Here is a 19737-nt window from a genome sequence, read left to right as displayed (position 1 = left end):
AGGAAGAGAAAAGGTGAGGGGAGAGAAAGGAAAATAGTAACAACAGGTTACTAATAAAAGGTTTGTAGAAGAAGAAGGATTTCAGTAAAACTAAGAAGCAAAACTGATGGGATACTAATAGGAAAAACTATTTTGAGAAGCTCCTCTGTGCTGGAGAGGTGGCTCAGTGATTAAGAACTGCTCTTCCAGACTTGCTCTCGGTTCCCAGCACCCACACAGCAGCTCACGGCTGTCTGTAACTCCAGTTTCAAGGCATCCGATACCTTTCCAACCTCCACGACCACCACACACACAAGGTGCGCAGACGCACACGCAGGAAACCACCCATACACATTACAGAGGAAGACGAAGAGTGGGGAGGGGGAGAGGAGAAAGAACGAGAAAGGGGAAGAGACGCTTGAGATACAGAGCATAGCTACCCTTAGTAGTGGCTTCTCATCCCAGCACTTGAGAGGCAGAGGCATGAGCATCTCCATGAGTTCCAGGTCAGCCTGGTCTACAGAGCGGACTAGAGTTACATTGTGTGACCCTGTCTCAAAACAAAACATATACATACAACATATATAAGTATGTGTGTATATCAGTATATATTTGTTATTTATAGTATATGTACTCATACATTTATGTTATGTATTACTTATATGATTATATACTTATGATGCATATTATATAACATGTAAACGTGTATATATATAGCCCTGTAGAAGCAGAAATAAATATAGATGAAACAAAAAGGGATTTGTCTGTTGAAAGGGAACTATTTCTAAATAGATAAAAGGAGAGAATATGGGAGGAGACTGGGAGGAGAAGGGGGATGGGACTATGACTAGGAAGTAAAGTGAATTTTTAAAAATAATAAATAAATAAGAAGTTAAATTTGGGTGGGTAGGGGAACTGGAAAGACTTGGGAGAGGAAACAAATATGATGAAAATGTATTAAATTTAAATTTTGTTTTAAATAATAAAAAATACAATTAAAAACTGAAAAGAGGGAGTGAGAATGTGAATGGTGTTTATAAGTCTATGCATAGCTAAAGCAGGAATTTTAGGAAGATTCTTCCCAGTAGCTTTTATCACCTGACTATAAAAAAACAAACCTATATTATTTAGCAACCCTACTTCTGAATTTTTATTTTTAGAAAGTGAAATCTCAGGTGGAGCAGGACAATCAGAAGTAAAACTCATCCTCCATCTCATTGTGAGTCTGAGGCCAGCCTGGGCTACATGAAGCTATCTCATCCTCCATCTCATTTTGAGTCTGAGGCCAGCCTGGGCTACATGAAGCCATCTCCAAAGCAACTTTTTTTTAAGTCAGAATCTCAATAAGATAGTGCTTCCACATCTGTGACCCGCCAGTAAGTCACAGTTGCCAAGACGTAGAATCAAAATACAAAAATTAGTCATCAAATGATTAATTAATTTTCAAGCATGATATATACACATAGAATATTATTTACTTAGTCTTTTAAAAGAAAGAAATATTATAATATGAGGTAATAGGGACAAGCTGGAAGATGTTGTGTTCAGTGAAATAAGTCAGTCACAGACAAATCACTCTGCTTACAGCAGTTATCTAAAATAGTTCAGTGTAAGAAGCAAAGACTAGAATATAATAAACTCTAGAGGACTTCTGTACAATATTACATGCATAAACAACAATACTACCTTGTGCACTCAAGCTATGTTAAGGAAGTAGTTCTCGTGTTAAATGTTCTTGAAATTTAAAGGGAAATGGGAAGTAAAATATTTATTTTCATAGATTTTAAATAAATCGTGTGTGTGCACGTGTGCAAGTGTGTGGAGGCCAGAGGTCAGCCTCGATGTCATTTTTCATGAGCCACCGGCATGTCTTCAGAGACAAGGTCTCTCTCTCTGGGATCTGAAGCTCGCCATCTAGGCTAGGCTGGCTGACCAGTAAGCTCCAGGGATCTGCCTGCCTCTGCTCCCCAAGGGTTAGGGTTACAAGTGCGCCAACCGTGCCCAAGCTTTTTAACGTGAATTCTGGGACTGACCCGCGCTAGCATGGCAAGCACTTCACCAACTGAGCTGCAGGAGAGAACTGGAGCCTTAAGACAGATGCAGACTTTAATTCATTTCTTTTTACCTTTGATTCAGTTAAAGAATAGGTGGTAGGAGTGAAAATTTGAGGAAAATAGTGAAATTTTGGAATAGATCTCAAGGAAATATGAGGAAATCTAGGCAAAAATTAAAAGGAAAATGCCACCCTGTCAGAAGAGTGGCAAGTCTGAGTCCAGCATAGCCTATGTAGACTCTATCAGGAAGGGAAAGAGGGAGGGGAAGGAGACAGGGAAGGAGGGAGGGAGGGAGAGAGGGAGGGAGGGAGTATAAATTCTAGAATTTCTCATTACCATTTAACTCTTGGTATTTTAAGATTTCCTCAGGCATTTGTTCATATAATGTGAGGTAGAGGTTAGAAGTCCTCTCCTTTTTCCTGTCAGAGAAAGGGCCACATTAGAAAGCAGCAAAGGACATTCATTAAACACACACACACACACACACACACACACACACACACACACACACACACACCCTGAAATCATATGAAATTTTATTTTGCCTGTTTTTATTTTGGTGTTTTGCTGAAATGCGGTCTCACTCAGTTGCCCAGACTCTCACCATGTGGCCAGACTAGCCTTGAACTCTTGGCAGTCCTCCTGCCATAGCCTCCCAAGTGCTGAGACTACAGGCAGGTGCTACAAATCTCAGCCAGGAGAACCTCTGTTAGCAAGCTTCCAAGTGGTAAGAAAGAGTTGCTATTTTCACCCCCAAATTCCCATCTTGCTTCTTTCTGACAATGTCTCTGCATGGAGCAAAATCTACCTGACACCTTAGGCTCTGGCTCCAGTCCAATGTTTCCTGCTTCTTTTTATTTAAGATTTACATATTTGTTTTATGTATATGAGTGCTCTATCTGCATGTACACCTGCACTCCAAAGGAGGCCATCAGATCACATTATAGATGGTTGTGAGCCACCATGTGGTTGCTGGGAATTGAACTCAGGACCTCCGGAAGAGCAGCCAGTGCTCTTAACTGCTGAGCCATCTCTTCGGCTCCTTTTCCTGCTCTTAATACTAGCCACAGTTATCCTTTAAAGAAAGGCTTATAAGACAAATAAGAAATCTTTAAACAACAAAGAAAGAAAGAAATCCCAGACTCTATCATTACCTATAAATAAGATGTCTGGGGGGAGGGGGGAAGGATTCATCTGTTATTACTGTAAAATGTAAATAACTAAAACCTTAATATTAGTATTGGAAGAAATCTCAAGAGTCAATACAAGATCCTTGCACAAAAATGGAAAGTCGGGGGGCTGAACAAATGGCTTGGTGGTGAAGAGCACCTGCTGCTCTTCCAGAGGACCTGAGTTTGGTTTCCAGCACCCAAGTCTGATGGCTCACAACCACCTATAACTTCTTCTTTGGGCCTCCACAGGCACACACACACACACACACACACACACACACACACACACATACAGTGCATAGTTTTAATCCCAGCATTCAGGAGGCAGAGACAGGTGTAGCTCTGAGTTTGAGGCCAGCCTGGTCTACAAGGGCCAGCCAGGGCTACATCATATAAGACCCCCTCTTTTAGAAAATGGGTAGTAAGGACCCAAGATGCAACGTGAATTTCACACGCACTAAAATAGGATGTGAGGTCAGTAGGACCCAATCTACAACCTCCAACCCCACATCCAGTGCTCCTACCTCTTCCTGACCCTTCCTAAAGTCATAGTCTTTTTCAATGAAACAAATTTTTGGCGTTCTTTACACAGAAGAGATATATAATTGCAGAGAAAAACTCCAGGTTCAAGCCCCACATTCAAATATCAGAATACAATGATTTAAATACTTAATTAAGGAGGGAGTCGGACGTAGAGGTGATGAAGTCTGGTGACATGGCAACTTGTATAAAGTGCTTTCTTTCCTGGTCTTCTTCTCCTTTGATAGCTTCATAGAGGAAGAGGCAATCTAGAGCCAAAAGAAAGGTGTTGAGAACTGAGGTAATCCTGATAATCTAGCATCCTTCACCAATAAGCCTCTTAAAAGATACTGACACCTCCCTCAGCCATGTTTGAAAGTGATGCCTAATTGAGTGGTGGAAAAAGTGATGAATCAGAGAAAGATTTGACAGAATAGCATGCGCCCAACTCTCATGAGACAAGAGGGCAAAGGGAAGCTACTTAAGGAACAGCACAGAGAATGAGAGAGGGGAGTCAGTTATAATGGGAGAGTTTTACAGAAATGGGTTAAGGAGAAAACAATCTAGATACAAGTGAAGACAGAATGAGCCAGAGAATGAGAAGGAGCCAAAAATTTAGAAGATTGCTCAAATTAGTTTGAGGCCAAGCAGAGCAATTCGGTGAGAAACTGAGAGAAGCCTAATTGAATCATTTAGCTTAGGGAGGAGTTTGAGCCAGAATAGCTAGTTGAACCAACCAGCCAGAGTTCAACGAGCTGGATAGGGTGAGTTTATTCAGCAGTAAGTGTCAGAAGCTGAAAGCATTCTAGGCCTAGATTAGATTGTACAGAGGCTAGAAGCTTCCAGGACTAGGTCTAGGTTAGCAGGCGGAGGCAGTAAACCTAGGAGATGACAACTGAATCAGAAGAATAAAAGTTACTGTTACAGACACAGGAATGGTGCACACCTGTGATCATAGCACAGGAAGACAGATACATGAAGGTCACCAAAAGTTCAAGGTCCTCCTTGTCTATACAGAAGGTTCCGGGGTAGCCAGGGGAAGTAGAAAATCATCCCAAGGTTCTCAACAAATGTAGACCAATTGCATGTGAAAGAAAGCACACAGGCTCACATGAGCTCTCGCTCATAACAAAATAACAAGATTTGGATGCCCCAAAGATTTCATACACTGGATTCAATAGGCACATTCCTAAGATAACTACAGAAAGTGAACCGAGTATGACTTAGGTGGCCTTGAAGAAAACACCAAGCAAAGCTTTTGGAAATAAAGCAATCATTGACCTTAAAATCTCAATGGGCAGGGTTAAACCTGCACATTAAATTTAGCTGGACGGAGAAAAATAATTACAAAATAGATAGGGAACAAAATATCAAAAGCAAAATAAAGATTTAAAATTCAAGTTTGGGGGGGGAGGACATGAAGCAATGTAACCATGGGTACTACTCCCCCAAAGGTCCACGCATTTGAGACTTTTTACTCTGGGAGATGCTTTTAGGAAGTGCTGAAAGCTTTGAGAAATGGGGACATAGTGGGAGGCTCCAAGGCTCCCAGGACACTTCACACGCTAATATCCAGGAACCTGTGAATGCAACCTTATTTAGAGGAAAAAATCTTTGCAGATGTGATGAGATTCAGGATGTCAATATGAGATGCCTGAGGATGGATGTGCTGGTACACATGAGGACCAGAGAGACTATGAGCTACAGATACAGGGAAGAAGCCCATGTGAAGACCCGTGTGAAGATGAGGGCCAATGTTAGAGATGTATGCCACCAACCAAGGAACACCTAGGGTCAGGGTTAAAGCTGCAAATATAGCAGCACACAACACAGGAAGGAAGGAAGGAAGGAAGGAAGGAAGGAAGGAAGGAAGGAAGGAAGGAAAGAAAGAAAGAAAGGAAAACTAATAGGGAAAAGCAAAATCTCCTAGTCTTCTGGAAGTACTGAATGCCTTAGTTTTAGAAGAAAGGATAAGACAACCAGCCCTGGTGGTGGGCACCTGTAGCTCCAGCTGCTTGAGAGGATGAGGCAGGAAAATCATGTGAGCCCAAGAGTTTGCAGTTAGTGTGGACAACACGGTGAGAGCCCATCCAAAACAAATAAACATACCAACACCCCCCACACACACACAAGAGGGTGATATTTCAGTTTCTTTTCTATTGCTGTGATGAAATACAGAAGGAAAGTCACAGGAGCAGGAAGAACTTGAGGAGGCCACTCCCATCTACAATCAGGAACAAGAGAGCAATGAACGCAAGCAACGCTTGCTCAGCCTAAGGGATGGTAGCACCCACGGTGGGCAGTTCTTCCTACCTCAGTGTAATCAAGGCAATTTCCCCAAAGACATGCCCAGAAGCCCATCTCTGAGATAACTCTGTGTTTTATCCAGTAGACAATTGGCACTAAGCATCACAGAGATAAGAAAAGGAAAGGAAGCCGGGCAGTAGTGGTGGCACATGCCTTTAATCCCAGCACTCAGAGCTCGAGGCCAGCCTGGTCTACAGAGTGAGTTCCAAGTCAGCCAGAGCTACACAGAGAAACCCTGTCTCAGAAAAAAAAAAGCAGAAAAGAAAAAAGAAAGAAAGAATGAAAAAGAAAAGGAGGAGGAAGAAGCAATATTTACAATAGTAACTTTTCAACACTTGGACTAAAACATCAAGAGTATTTGGAGGCTAAAGATCAAAAAGGAAAGTTGTCAACTCTTGACTTTACCTCAGTTCTTTCACTATGAAGCTGTACTTGTAAACTTTTCTTTCTCCTGAATTTTTTTGATCCTGAAACCTCGGTGGATTTTTCTTCACTATACAGGAATAATGATGTTTCATATCTAAATGGCACAGAAAATAGGATAAGTGCTGAGTTGTTTTTCTGGCTTTATCTTCCTTTCAGTCTTTGATTGTGGAAATTTCCAAATAATATGCTAACCTCCCCTGTACCATCACCCTGCTTAAATAATGGCCTAAGCTGCCTCCCTATACCTGCTCCATCCTTTATAAACTAGAAATCCCAATATTTATTTCACCTGTATATAGCTCATCAAGTATTGTTTCACCTGTAACAATTTTGATAAACATCTCTATAAGGTACATCTTTTTTTTTAAAAAAAACACTTAAAACATCATTATGACACATAAAAATTAAGACATTCCTTAGCCTCACCAACTGTACAATAGGTGCTCGGGTTTCCAGCTGTCTGCTAAATATAACCTTCAAAACTCTGCGTCAGGGAGCAGTAAGTTCCACACGCTTGCTTGGAATGTAGTTTTAATCTCTTTCCATCTACAGAACTTCTCCTTCTACTTACTGTTCCTTCTGCTGTTAGGTCACTTAGCCAGCAGATTGTCCACTATAGCAGCTATGGGTAAATATATCCCTAAGCAAAACTATGAAGTAAGAGGAGACTTGGTCATCTGTCCACTTCCTTTCTTAGCAGATACCTTGCCTCTTTTGATACTACACCCTCATTAATCCCAACCCTCCCAAATTCCTACCCTGAGATCCCAATACTTTGTTCTTATACCCCCACACACATCTCAAAGTTATCTACGTTAGTCACCTGTACAGACGTCAAAGGAAATGCTTTCAACTATTTTGACCATGACTCACAGTCTAAAACTATGTTTTCTATTAGGAAACAGAGACAGAAAAAGAGGCCAAATATATGAGAAGTAAACCTATTTTACAAAGTGAAGTTGTGTTTTTAAAAACCACTCCGATGTCAATTTCATTTTCATTTTACAAAATAAAAATTGGGATTGGGAGTGACCTCCTAAACTGATGTCATGACCCATTAACCACACAACGGGAATCTGCTGCTGCTTTCGCCCCCCCACACCCAACCACACATCCTTGGTGAGAATGAGTCTTCCTATTTCCGGCTTAATCATGGCTTCCACTGAGCTACATAGGGTTTGATCTTTCCTATCTTTAAAAGTATAAGTGTGTTTAAAATTATGAATTACTGCCAACATTTTATGAAAAATAAATGCTTTGACATAAATAATAAACTACGACATCTGCCCTACATCCCATTCTTTGAGTCTCTCAAGGCATCAGTTTGACCACTTGAGCCCTGCCAATGAAGGTAAAGAGACACTGGCACTGCCTTTCCACTCCTTGCCAGGTAGCTATGTGTGGCTGCCCGGGAATAACCGCTCTTTGTTAGCTTACAAGTGTAAACAGTGGTCAAAATGCTGTATTAAATAAGACAGAAACACAAACACATACTTAAACTTTAGTTCAAATGCCTCTCCAATTACAATATACACATAATTTCTAACTTCACTAATCCATTACTTAGTTGGTAGAAAGAAAACATGAAATAAACCCCAAACATTTTCTCCTAGTACTTCCTCTCTAATAAATACTGTTTCTTATTCTGCCTTTAAGAAATATAAAAAATAAATAAAGGCTGCTTGCCTAGGTATACACAAAAATGCCAGAACTTCTTTTCTAACTAACAAATGAAATGCAGGTAACACAGTATGTTAGAAGAAGAAGAAGAAGAAGAAGAAGAAGAAGAAGAAGAAGAAGAAGAAGAAGAAGAAGAAGAAGGGGAGGGGGAGGGGGAGGGGGAGGGGGAGAGGGAGGGGGAGAACTACTACAGGATTCAAATGATCTAATTTCATAAGCCCAAGCTGACATGGAAGAGCCCTTCCTTGTCCTTCTTAGATTCTCTTCAGCACAGACTTACAGACCTATGAGCCTCTGCTCCCATCTAACTGGGACTCTACAGGAGCATTTAGACCGCCACGTAGCTGCAGCACAGGTATGAAGAGGCTTATGAGCAGCTGGGCAACAGTTAAAACTATGTTCCTAGAAGGACGAGAGCAAATATGCCCGACCCTATCGCCAAGCACATAAGCCGCACGCCTGGCTCTCTTACATTTCAAAGAGAACAATTTCAGAGTGTAAGTTTAAAGCTTTCAACTTACATTCTTTTATATTCTGGGATGAAGCCCTTAGTAGTTTCAGGTGAAGTTTTCTTCCTTGTGGTTTTAGAAATCTTGCAGTATTTCTTGGTTTCAATATTTCTGGATGGCAAGTTGGTTGTGAAAGAATCAGAGCCATGAACTGATGAATCAATGGTTTCTTCTGTCTGCGAACAGCCAACAGCCACAGTCACCGCAGAGGCTTCTTATCCACATTCATAGCAGACACAACACTCAACGGAGGGGGGCTTGGTTTTAAAAGGATCTTATTCATTCAAATATCATTATTCTAAAGCAATATATATATTATGTGGCTATAAAATGCACACAATTCATAAATATACATAGGTGCAGATTTTATCATATGTTTTCAAAGCAATCATTTTATCACAAAAATAGAACTATTTTCAGATACAAACCTAAGACATGGTTCATGCAAGGAAAAAAATTGTAAATTACACTTCATTAATATTAAAAGGCATCTACCCTGTGAGAAACACCATCAGGAGATTGAAAGGATAAGCAGACACTGGGGGAAAGTATTTGCAAAGGGAAGCTATAATAAGGGATTTAATATATTGAGTATATATACATATATGTAATATGTATATATATTGCATATATACATATATATATATAATTGTGCCTGTTGCATTATGTGCATGCATGCAGTGTCCTTATCCTTGTTTCATATGTGGAGGCCAAGACTTCTGCACAAAGTTAGCAAGCTAAGATGTCGAGATATCAAATAAGCTTATGAAAAGATGCTAAACACTGTGTTTTTAGGAAATATTAAGTTAAACAAGATACCACTGCACATGTGTTAGAATGGTAGCAATGAAAACTATAAAACGACAAAAGAAATTCAAGAAAGGGCTGGAGAAAATAGCTGTCATTTAGAGCAGCTGTTGATCTTCCAAAGAATCGCATGCACCCGTATGGTGGTTCCCTAGAACTCCGCTCTAGGACAGTCGGTGCCCCCCTTCCAACCTCTGCAGGCACATACAGACGTGCAAGCAAAACACTCATACACAGCAAACAAATAAATGTAAAAAAAGATTGCGAAAGTGAAGACAAAAATAAATAGATCAATGTACTTTGCACATAAATTGGAAGAACGAAAACTGTGTGCCTACACAACGCAGCCTGTAGAGTTGATGAAAATATCAAATCTTAAATGCCACTTTTTCACGGAAATGTAAACAATCCTAAAATCCGTATGGAACCATAACGGATTCTAAATGCCCAGAATACATGAAGCTGGGAGGGAGATGTTCTGGAGAGCCACTGGGGCGGGGGGGGGGGGGGGGGGGAAGCTGGGCTAGATATGGCCAAGCTACAGTGCAGCCATGTATGAATTTTTCAAAAGAGGCTAGCGGACTTCCAAGTGACTGTAGATTCTGTCAGTCGGCAACAGTAACCATCACCAATAGCTCTTATCAGAGAGATTGACTGACTGAAGTGTGGAGGAGAGAGAAAACACGTACAGTGAGATGTTGGGTACACAAATTGATACAGCCAGCATTTGGAAAGTGGTACAGATGTCCCCCAAACATAGCTGTCACATAAGACAGCAACCCAGAAAAACTAAAATCAAGATCCTGAGGAAACATCAGCACTCCCTGTTCATTTTAGCACAACTCATTAGCAACCAAGACAGAGAAAGCAAGCTAAGCGTGGACCAGTTGGTAAGTGAACAAAGGAGCTATAAAGAGACACAGCGCAATACTATACTGACTTAAATAGAAGTTTTGTCACTTGCAAAAGCACGAAGGAAACTGAAAGGCCTGTGCTACATTAGGTAAGATGGGCATAGAGAGATGAATAATGTAAGACCTTAGTTATATGTGGAATTCAGAAATGTTGCTCTCACAGAAATATAGGAGAAAAGTGCTTCACGGGAGGCTTGGGCAGGGAGCTCAAGTGCTAGCTCAGCAGTTACAAGTGCACCCTGCAATTTCTAGTTCAATCCATTTGTCCACAAATTTTGGAAATTCCTTGTTTTTAATAGCTGAGTAGTATTCCATAGTGTAAATGTACCACAGTTTCTTTATCCATTCTTCTATAGAGGGACACGTAGGTGAAATTGTCATAATGAGTGAGTTCACACAGAAGCAAAAAGAGCTAAATGGTATATACTCACTTATATCGAGACACTAGTCCAAGGTGTACGTCCCCATGAAAAACTGTACCTACCAGAATAGTGGGTAAGAGGGGAGGACATCCTATTGAAACTTTAGGTGTGAGAAGCCTGGGAGAAAGAGGAAATGGAAGGATCCAGTGGGTCCTGGAAAACTACAGGCGAGTCTGGGCCCTGGGGCCCTCCGCAAACTGTGGCAACAGCCAAGGAAAAAATAGGCAGTAAAAACCTTGAACCCCTACCCGGACTAGCCGATGGACATTCTCCACTGTTGAGTGGAGAAGGAGATCTAACTTTCACACAAACTCTGGTGCCCCATATTTGAACATGTCCCTTGGACGGAGATGCCTGGTGGCACTCAGAGGAAAGATAATAGGTCACCAAGGAGAGACTTGATACCGTATGAGCATATTCAGGGGGAGGAGGTCCCCCTCAGACACAGACGTAGGGGAGGGGAGGGGAGTAGGGGGGAAGTGGGAGGAAGGGAGGAATGGGAGGATACATGGGATGGGCTAACAACTGAGATGTAATATGTATAAATTAATAAAAATGTATTTAAAAAAAAAAAACAAGTGCACCTTGCTCTTGGAGAGACCCAAGTTCCGTTCCCAGCTCAACTGGATGCTCTATCCTTGGGGGCTAGCCCCAACAGTTCTAGAAGCTGCTATGCAGGCTGCCCAGAGAGACCTGCCAACAACTGTCTTACTTACTTGGCTGTGGCCCCTGTGTGCAACACTACCGACTGGCCATGCAACGTGAGCTCACAGATAAAATAGTGGCAAATCAATTCTGGGGCTAACCAACTGCATTCTGACTGGATCTGATTCCTGCGCCATAGGAGGAGACTCACGTGTGAACCTGGTTAAAAGCCTATTGACTAGGAAGGTCCATAAGCCCTAGTACGGAAGGTGCTGCTGCTGGCTTGTTGAATGACTTATATGCCGGTCAAACTGCTTTCTAAATAACTGTGTTTGTGTCCACAGGAAGGTGCTACTGCCTTTGATAAGAGCAGCTTCTGCTTACCATGGTCCATGGCGACTATTCAGGCTCATAACTCGTCAAAACACACAGAATAAATGACTGTTGAATGCTGAAGTGGTTTCAATGAGAACAGTCCTCATAGGTGCTTATATCTGCACTTAATCCCCACCTGATGAACTGTTTGGGAGGATGAGGAGGTGTGGCCTTGTTAGAGTAGGTGTGTCCTTGTTGAAGGAAGTGTGTCACTCAGGCTGGGCTTTGAGGTTTGAGAACCCAACGCCAAGCCCAATGTCAATCAACCTCTCTCCCTCTCCCTCTCCCTCTCCCTCTCCCCTTTCTCTCTCCTCTGTCTCCCCCTCCCTCCCTCCCTGTCTGCCTGCAGCCTGTGAATCAGCATGTCAAGATCTAGCTACTACTGTTCCAATGCCATGCGTGTCTGCTTCTCTCCATGATGACAGTGAACCCAACCTCTGAAACTCTAAGCAAGCCTCCAATAAGTGCCTTCTTTTATTGTAAGAGTAAACCTTGACCATAGCGTCTTGTCACAGCAATAGAATATTGCTAAGGTAAGTGTCCAACCATAAATGGCTCGGGACACAACACAGAACAATGAGTGGAAAGAATTCAAGAGGCAGAGGAAGGGGGCCAGGGGTGTGGAATCCTGATGTTCTGGCGTGGCGTGGCTGTGGCATTGCTGAGCTCACAGCAGCTGTGACGCAAGGTCACTACAAGATTAAACGTACCCACATTCTGTCACAGGAGGGTGAGGGGATGATGGAACCCCCCCATCCCCACCCTCAGGGCCTACTTAATGTCAGTAAGAATGCAAATGGGATAGCCAGTTTGACAAAGAGTTTGACTTGCTTGATCACCTAAAACTTACCATACCCAAAAGCATATATTACATTATATATCTTAAAATATGTATACAGGATCCCATGCTATGCCCTGGAAGCTCTCTTGGTAATAAATTATTGCCGAATAATAGTCCAACATATGTCTACTAAAAGAACTCAAAAGCCATCAGTTAGTAGGCAGGTCTATCAACTTTATACTCTCTAAATGTTTAACAGTCAAGAATAATAAACAATCATAAAAGCAATCTTAAAAGGCGATGCAATCTTTTTTTTTAACTGCCTTAAATAATTTACCTTGCAAAATAAATGTGTTCGCTCCATTTTTCTGTTTAGAGGAAAATTCTGTCCTTCAGGGCCCAAAAGCCTTGATGAATGAATATAAGTGAAAAATAATACAATTTCCTGAAAAAATATAAACAGAAAAAAATAGAAAGAAAAGATCATACTACTGTTTAAGAGGCAAACTGATTATATTTACCTACCCTTCAATGTAACGCTCAGACTTCAATACCTAATGAATGGCGCCAGTGCACACTGGAGGGCAAAAGCTAGAAAAACAGCTAATAAATGATAAATTAGAGGTCACCCAGCTGCTTAAGTTTACCTTCTTTAGTATACAGGGTAGAGAAACATATCTCAAATGACATGAAAAGGAGAGAAGCCCAGTTATATTTATACAAACAAACCCTAAGGCAGAAGTGCTAAAGTGGCCACCACCATGTGACTGGGTGCTTAGTACGTGCTAGGCATTACTATAGCTACATTGACATGATTTCATATACTACACATAGTTAATGCTTTAAGGAATTGTCATTGTCACTATTTTACAGAAACACCTAACCAGCAAATAGGAATTAAAAATTGAATTTGGGAAATCCAGCTCCAAGACCTTGGTCTCCACTACCACACAATATCACCTCAAAACACTGCTACTGCCTGGGGCTGGAAATACGGCTTAGAGGTAGAGTATGTTTTTCGAGACAGGGTTTCTCTGTGTAGCCTTGGCTGTCTTGGACTCTCTTTGTAGACCAGGCTGGCCTCTAACTAATAGAGATTCACCTGCCTCTGCCTCCCCAGTGCTGGGATACAGGCATGCGCCGCGCAAGTATTAATATTCTAATGGACAGACAGCACCAGAATTGCAGATATATTATAGCTAATGACACTGATGAATGTTCAAACATTAATGACCATTTATCTTATTTGCTTAACAACAGAGCCTCCACCTCATGCAAGAACTTAACGCTGTGGCGGATTCCCGCCAGCCCTGCCTTTGTGAGATAAAAAAAAAAAAAACTTGAGAAGAAAGCAGACACAGAAACTATCCTCAATAGGCCAACAAATGATCTAACAGCCATAGGGCTGAAGGCACAAGGAAGTTTCCCAACCACTAAGTCTCCACCTAAATAGGACAACCATTTGCCTGACCACTTGGATACCTCTCCACCTTTCTAGAATGTTCCTCATCCACTTACACGGAGGCTCGCTCTCTCTTTCAGCATTGCATTCTCTTCTCCTCAGCCTCTGGGACGGCTTAAACCCTTTCCTCAGCAAGTCTTGCCTGACACCTGAGGGTCCCACTACTGTCCTCTGAATTGCCCCACCATTGCCCTCGCATCACGGGGTTTGGGCACTCTGCGCTTCGTCCTTGGAGTCCTCCACCCTAGGCTTCACGCCTTCTCAATGGATGCTCTAGCTTCCGGCCTTCTCACATCCCTCCCAGCGAGGCCCCGCCCCCGAGGTCACCTGATCAGCCTGAAGCTCCGCCCATGGAACTGCCTGAAGGGTCCAGCTGGGTCGTTGTGCCCAGGCTCCCCGGTAAGCAGCCCAGTTGGCGAGTTGGCGAGCACCTGCCGCCTGGGCGCCGCCTGGAAAGTGCTGAGGTGGCACGCGTGACCCCACACCTCACAAGGGCCTGTGACCTCATCCGATCCAACCGAGGCCGGCTGTGGACAAAGTTGAGAGACTGTCCGCCGACTTGGGTCCCAGCTGCCTCCTCTTCAGCTTTCTGCCCTTCTCTGGTGCTCTAGCCCCTCCCTCCCCCCATCCCCCGCGGTGACCTGTCCCCCAACTTCAGGTTTGTTTTCTGTCAGACTTTGAAAACCTCCACCCTCCCTTCTAACAACAGCTTCCCATGCTTCCTGATCTCTAATGGACAGCGACTCGAGGTCATTTGACCCATCATGTTGCTTAAATTAAGCCTGGCTGCTTCCTCTGTGGGGACAGATGAAATGATGTCAGCAGCAAGATACATGATGATTCCTGGCTTCCGTCGCTCTTAGATCCGTAAAGTGTATAAATCCAGTTCTGTAAATATAAACGTATTTTGGATGTACTAAATTTGTTCTGTGAAGTAAAGAATGAAAATAGTTTTCTCCAGAAGTCTATGACATGAACTATCTTTTTTTTTAATCTTTATTACATTTCTTTTTTAATATGGTGGGTGCAGTACACATGCAGAGATCAGGAAAGGATTTAAGGAGCTGGTTTGGTATATTGAACTATGTCAGCAGACTTGGCTGCAAGCTCTTTTACTCTGAGCCATCTAACTGTCCTTCAAGTCTTATAAATAAATAGATCAGTGAATTTGCTCATGCTATTAACCCAGCCTGAATTCTCCCTTATTTACATTGGAGTGAACAGGGAAGGCCTTTAGGCAATGAATACAGTTCAAATTCTGCCCTTCCTGTGTACAGCGGACAAATTTCTTATGCGCATTGAATCTCAGGGGTTTTTTTTTTCATCTTTCCAAAGTTGAAAGAATTTTATGTGAATAAATTATAATAAGTAAATAAATATAGATATGTATGTATATATAAAGAATTTTTAAATATGCCTGTGGTGTTTAGCAAATGTTGCAGTATTTCATTCATTCAGTGATGCCTATTTCTGTTTTAATACTTTGTAAGCATTTAGTAATCTTATTTTTATTTCATCTATTTTTAAATTCGCAACTCATAAATTAGGGACGGACTGAGAATAGGTGATTGAATAAAGTCTCTCCTCACATGTGGAATTTACTCTCCAGGCAATTTTTATTTTTTATTTATTTATTTTATTTTGGTTTTTCAAGACAGAGTTTCTCTGTGTAGCTTTGACTGTCCCGGACTCGCTTTATAGACCAGGCTGGTCTTGAACTCACAGCGATCCGTCTGCCTCTGCCTCCAAGTGCTGGGATTAAAAGCCTGTGGCACCATGCCTGGCTTCCAGGCAATTTTTAATCATAAAATACCTCAGTAACTGAACTCTATGCAAAAGATTTCAAATTGTGTCTGTCTGATCTATTGGAGACGTTGTACCCTTTGAGCAGTTGATTGCTGCCTCTTCCCTGGTCTCCACTTTGTGCCAAATCCAGCCAGCACAGTGCCCTTGCCTTTACGTCCTGGCCAACTCTTGCCATTGGCCTTTTTTGTGATAGGCGTTCCAACAGATATAAAGTGAATCTCGATGCTCTCTATTTTTATTTCCCAAATGAGGTGTGATTAATAGGTTCCTCCACCAACACAATACAGCAGTTCAGCCAAATCAAGAATAGAAAGGCAGGTTTATTGAGAGACAGCTCTCAGTTGGGCTCACCGATCTCAGGGATGGAAGGAAGTCAGCACACCAGGGCTACAGCAAGAGCGTTTTATAAAGCTTAGGCGAGGAGTGATGACGTGTTAGCTAGGCGCTGGGATTGTGCCCATATATGGTCAAAAGCTGAGCCCCTGGGCAGCCCTCTTGGGTAGGTTGCCAGAAACTCTGAGCCTGGAGTTTTCTCCATGAGGGAGGGGTTGAGGGAAGGAGGTGGCTTGTGCGGGGCAAGCAGGGCCTCCAACAAAACAATGATGTTAAATATTTTTCAGATATCTGTTGACCTGTCTTCTTTCCAGGAAATGTTTATTGTGAGCCTTTGTACATGGTTTCCCACTCACGAAAAGAATTATGTACCCATTGTTTGTCTAAATTTGTTCTTTGACAGCTTTATTCAGATATACAGTGTATTCTGATAGCTCTCTTTCCCTGCCTTCTCTTGTCTCCCTCCCACCCCCACCCCCACCCCCACCCCCACCCCCACCCCCACCCCCACCACCATCCCAAATCCTTTTTCTTATCTTTTTGTTGTATGACCCAGTGAGTTTAGCCAGGGCCTGGGAGCCACTGGAGGCCCGGTCGGCTCACCAGGACCTTCGCTCTGTTTTCCTTGGATTGTCACTGTTCTTGCTGTTGGGTCAGTTGGACTGCTTATATACTTTGGATATGAATCCCTTATCAGAAGTATGTTTGGCAAATACTTTCCCACATCTTGGATTGGGTCTTAACCCTCAATTCCTCTACTGTGTAGAAGCTTTTCAGCTGCTAATACCCTGTGTATCTCTTTCTGCTTTTGTTGCCCCTGCTTTCAAGGTCAAGTGCAAAATATTGCCCAGACCAATGTCATGGAACATCCTTATTTTCTTCTGGTGGTTTTACAGTTTCAGATCTATATTTAGATATTTTATCCATTTTGAGGGTTTTTTTGTTTTTGTTTTTTTATTTTTTTATGTTGTACTAGAAGGTCCCACTTCCTTTGTATTTCTCAGCAGCATTTGTGGAAGAGATTGCCATCTCCCCATTGTGTGTTCTAGATTATTTTATTAAAAATCAATTAACTTCTAAGGAAGCGTTAAAGTCTTTGCCTTTCAGCCGAAGCCCAAAGTAAGGAAATGTGTCTTAAAGAGTTTTGTGAGACTGACTTTAATTCTCATGTATTAGAACTCAGTAAAATTTTAATGAGATTAACAGAACTTTTGAGAGAATTCTTATTTCCAGGAACACTTACAAGGAAGCACAAAAATAAAAATATTTTTTAAAGGAGCAGAACTTGGTAATGCATGCTATAATCTGGCACTTGGGAAGCAGAGACAGGGGTGCCATGATTCAAGGGTAGCCTGGTCTACATAGTGAGTTCCAGGCTAGCCAGAGCTACATAGTCAGACCCTGTCTCAACCAAAACAAAACAGTGCAAGGGCGGGAGGCAGGGGGGCAGGGGGGCAGGGGGAGGTAGCTCAGTGAGGAAAGTGCTGGCTGTGCCAGGTGTGACATGTGCTTTTGTACTTGGGAGTTAGAGACACATCTCTGGGGCTCACCGGCTAGCCAACCTAGATTTACCAGAGTTCAGATGGAGCGTTTTGTATCTGGGTAGCTATAGAAAAGGAATAGTTCCCAGGGAGCCTAAACTTCTGCTCCTGCACCTCTTCAGAAGGTACTCATTGATGCTGTAATGGTATAGGATTTTGGGGTTGTGAGAGGGTGAATTTAGCTTACATATGGGAAAACTAAAAATAATTTGTGGCTGGGGTGCCAAACAGTGGTGGTTTTAGGGTATAGCCACAAATACTTACTGCGTTCAAAAAAAAATTTGCCACAAATTTAAGCAGCTTAAACAACACAAATTTATTATCTCACATTTCCCAAAAAGGGCTTTGCAGGGATAAAAATCAAAGGCTACAGGTCTTTTGGAAGATGTGGCTTCAGGCTCTAGACTGTACGCACTGACTGACTTATGGCCACGTCACTGTGACCTACTTTTGTCATCCATTTTCTACCCTCTTGGGGCTCAAAAGGACTCTTCTAAGTAAATAGTACCTGCCAGACAATCCAGTCTTACCTCAAGATCCTTAATTACATCAAAGCCTTGTATATCCTATAAGGTAGCATAAGGTAGCATGGTCACAGGTTCCACTATTAGGATATGGATGCCTTTGGGGGAGAGAGGGACAACTCTGCCCAAGAGGTGACAGTTGTTCCGTCCTCAATTGAACATCGGTTTGTCCAGTGACCTTACATGACTGGAATATGGCTTACAATGTGACATTATACAACTAAGTCACAAAGTTCATATGGCTTCTTGCCAGTTTTCTCAGTTACTTCCTTTGAGGAAAGTCTACACTCAGGCAGTCCAGACAGCATGGGCTCTGTGTCTCTGGCCAACAGCCTTGTGAGTAAGCCTCTTGGGGAAAAAAAAAAAAAAAAAAAAAAAAAAAAAGATCTTCCAGTTCTTTGGAGCCTTCAGTTGACCAGGGGGCATGGCCACTAGTTTGAACTCAACCCCATGAGGCTGTGAGTCCAAACCCCTGAGTGGAAGGCCATGCCTGAATCCATGACTCCAGAAGCTGGTCATCGCTATTTTTAAGTTGCTAAATTGTAAAGTAACTTGTTATATATTAATAGGTGATGAACACAGTCCCCTGGGTCACTTCCTGAGCCCCCATGGCTGCTTTGCTTCTCCATCCCAGCCTGCATCTTCTCTAGGTGGGCGTGGCACATCTGCCTGTCTCCATGAGGATTACAATTGTCAGTCCAGGCCACACCCATCAATTTTTTTCCTTTTTCTTAACTAAAAATTTCCATTGGCCACCAGAAGTGACATTTACACACCCATCACTGACCCCTCCAAATCCTGCCAATTATGCATTAGTCACTGGAAAGCCCAGCTAACACATTTTGTAAAACAATTAACTATGGGATGGTTTTTCTTAAGGTTCTTTGCAGCATAGCCAAGGACGAGGCTCCGTTAGTAGAGTTTGCTTACAATGCATTAAAGCCCTGGATTCAAATCCCAGTGCTGGAGATAAGGGCTGGAGCATCAGAAGTTCAAGGTCATCCTAGAGTTCAAGGCCAGAGTGGGCCACATGAAACTGCCTCAAAAGGAAAAAAAAAAATCATGGGGTTGAGCACATGCTCCATCAAAAATGGACCAAGAATTCACTGGCTAACCTCCTCCTCTTGCTTCTGTTCTGGCCTTCAGTTGGCGCCACCCACATTCAAAGTGGACCTTTCACATTTTTAGATGGGATGTTAATTTTTGTTGTTAATTTGACCATATCTGAATTCAGCTAACACATGCTTCGGGGCAGGTCTATAATCCTGTTTCCTGGAAGGACTAACTGAGAAGGCAAGCCTCCCCTAGACTGGGCGGCATGGCGTCTTTGGTTGCCCAGGTATGAGGTATAAAAGAAGGAGCTGCAGAGATGGCTCAGTAATTAAGAGCACTGGATGCTCTTCCGGGGGTCCTGAGTTCAATTCCCAGCAACCACATGGTAGCTCCCAACCATCTGTAATAGCATCCGATGCCCTCTTCTG

General features: G+C 42.4%; 1 protein-coding gene across 1 annotated transcript in view; it reads right to left on the bottom strand.

Moving 5' to 3' along the window:
- The window catches only part of EFCAB3 (EF-hand calcium binding domain 3), a 354012-nt gene extending 339521 nt beyond the window's left edge, over positions 1-14491 (bottom strand). The window contains exons 1-6 of the mRNA XM_084748227.1: positions 14380-14491; positions 12928-13035; positions 8659-8822; positions 6437-6551; positions 3875-3993; positions 2370-2452 (exon numbers count right to left, since the gene is read on the bottom strand). Of these exons, the coding sequence (XP_084604353.1) occupies positions 2370-2452; positions 3875-3993; positions 6437-6551; positions 8659-8822; positions 12928-12954 (508 nt within the window). The 5' untranslated portion in view covers positions 12955-13035; positions 14380-14491. The remainder of the gene's footprint in view (positions 1-2369; positions 2453-3874; positions 3994-6436; positions 6552-8658; positions 8823-12927; positions 13036-14379) is intronic.
- Between the last annotated feature and the right edge of the window lie 5246 nt (positions 14492-19737).

Source organism: Acomys minous (assembly GCF_964271855.1).
Source record: "Acomys minous genome assembly, chromosome: 12".
Lineage (NCBI taxonomy): Eukaryota > Metazoa > Chordata > Mammalia > Rodentia > Muridae > Acomys > Acomys minous.
This window is presented reverse-complemented; position numbering and strand designations above follow the sequence as displayed.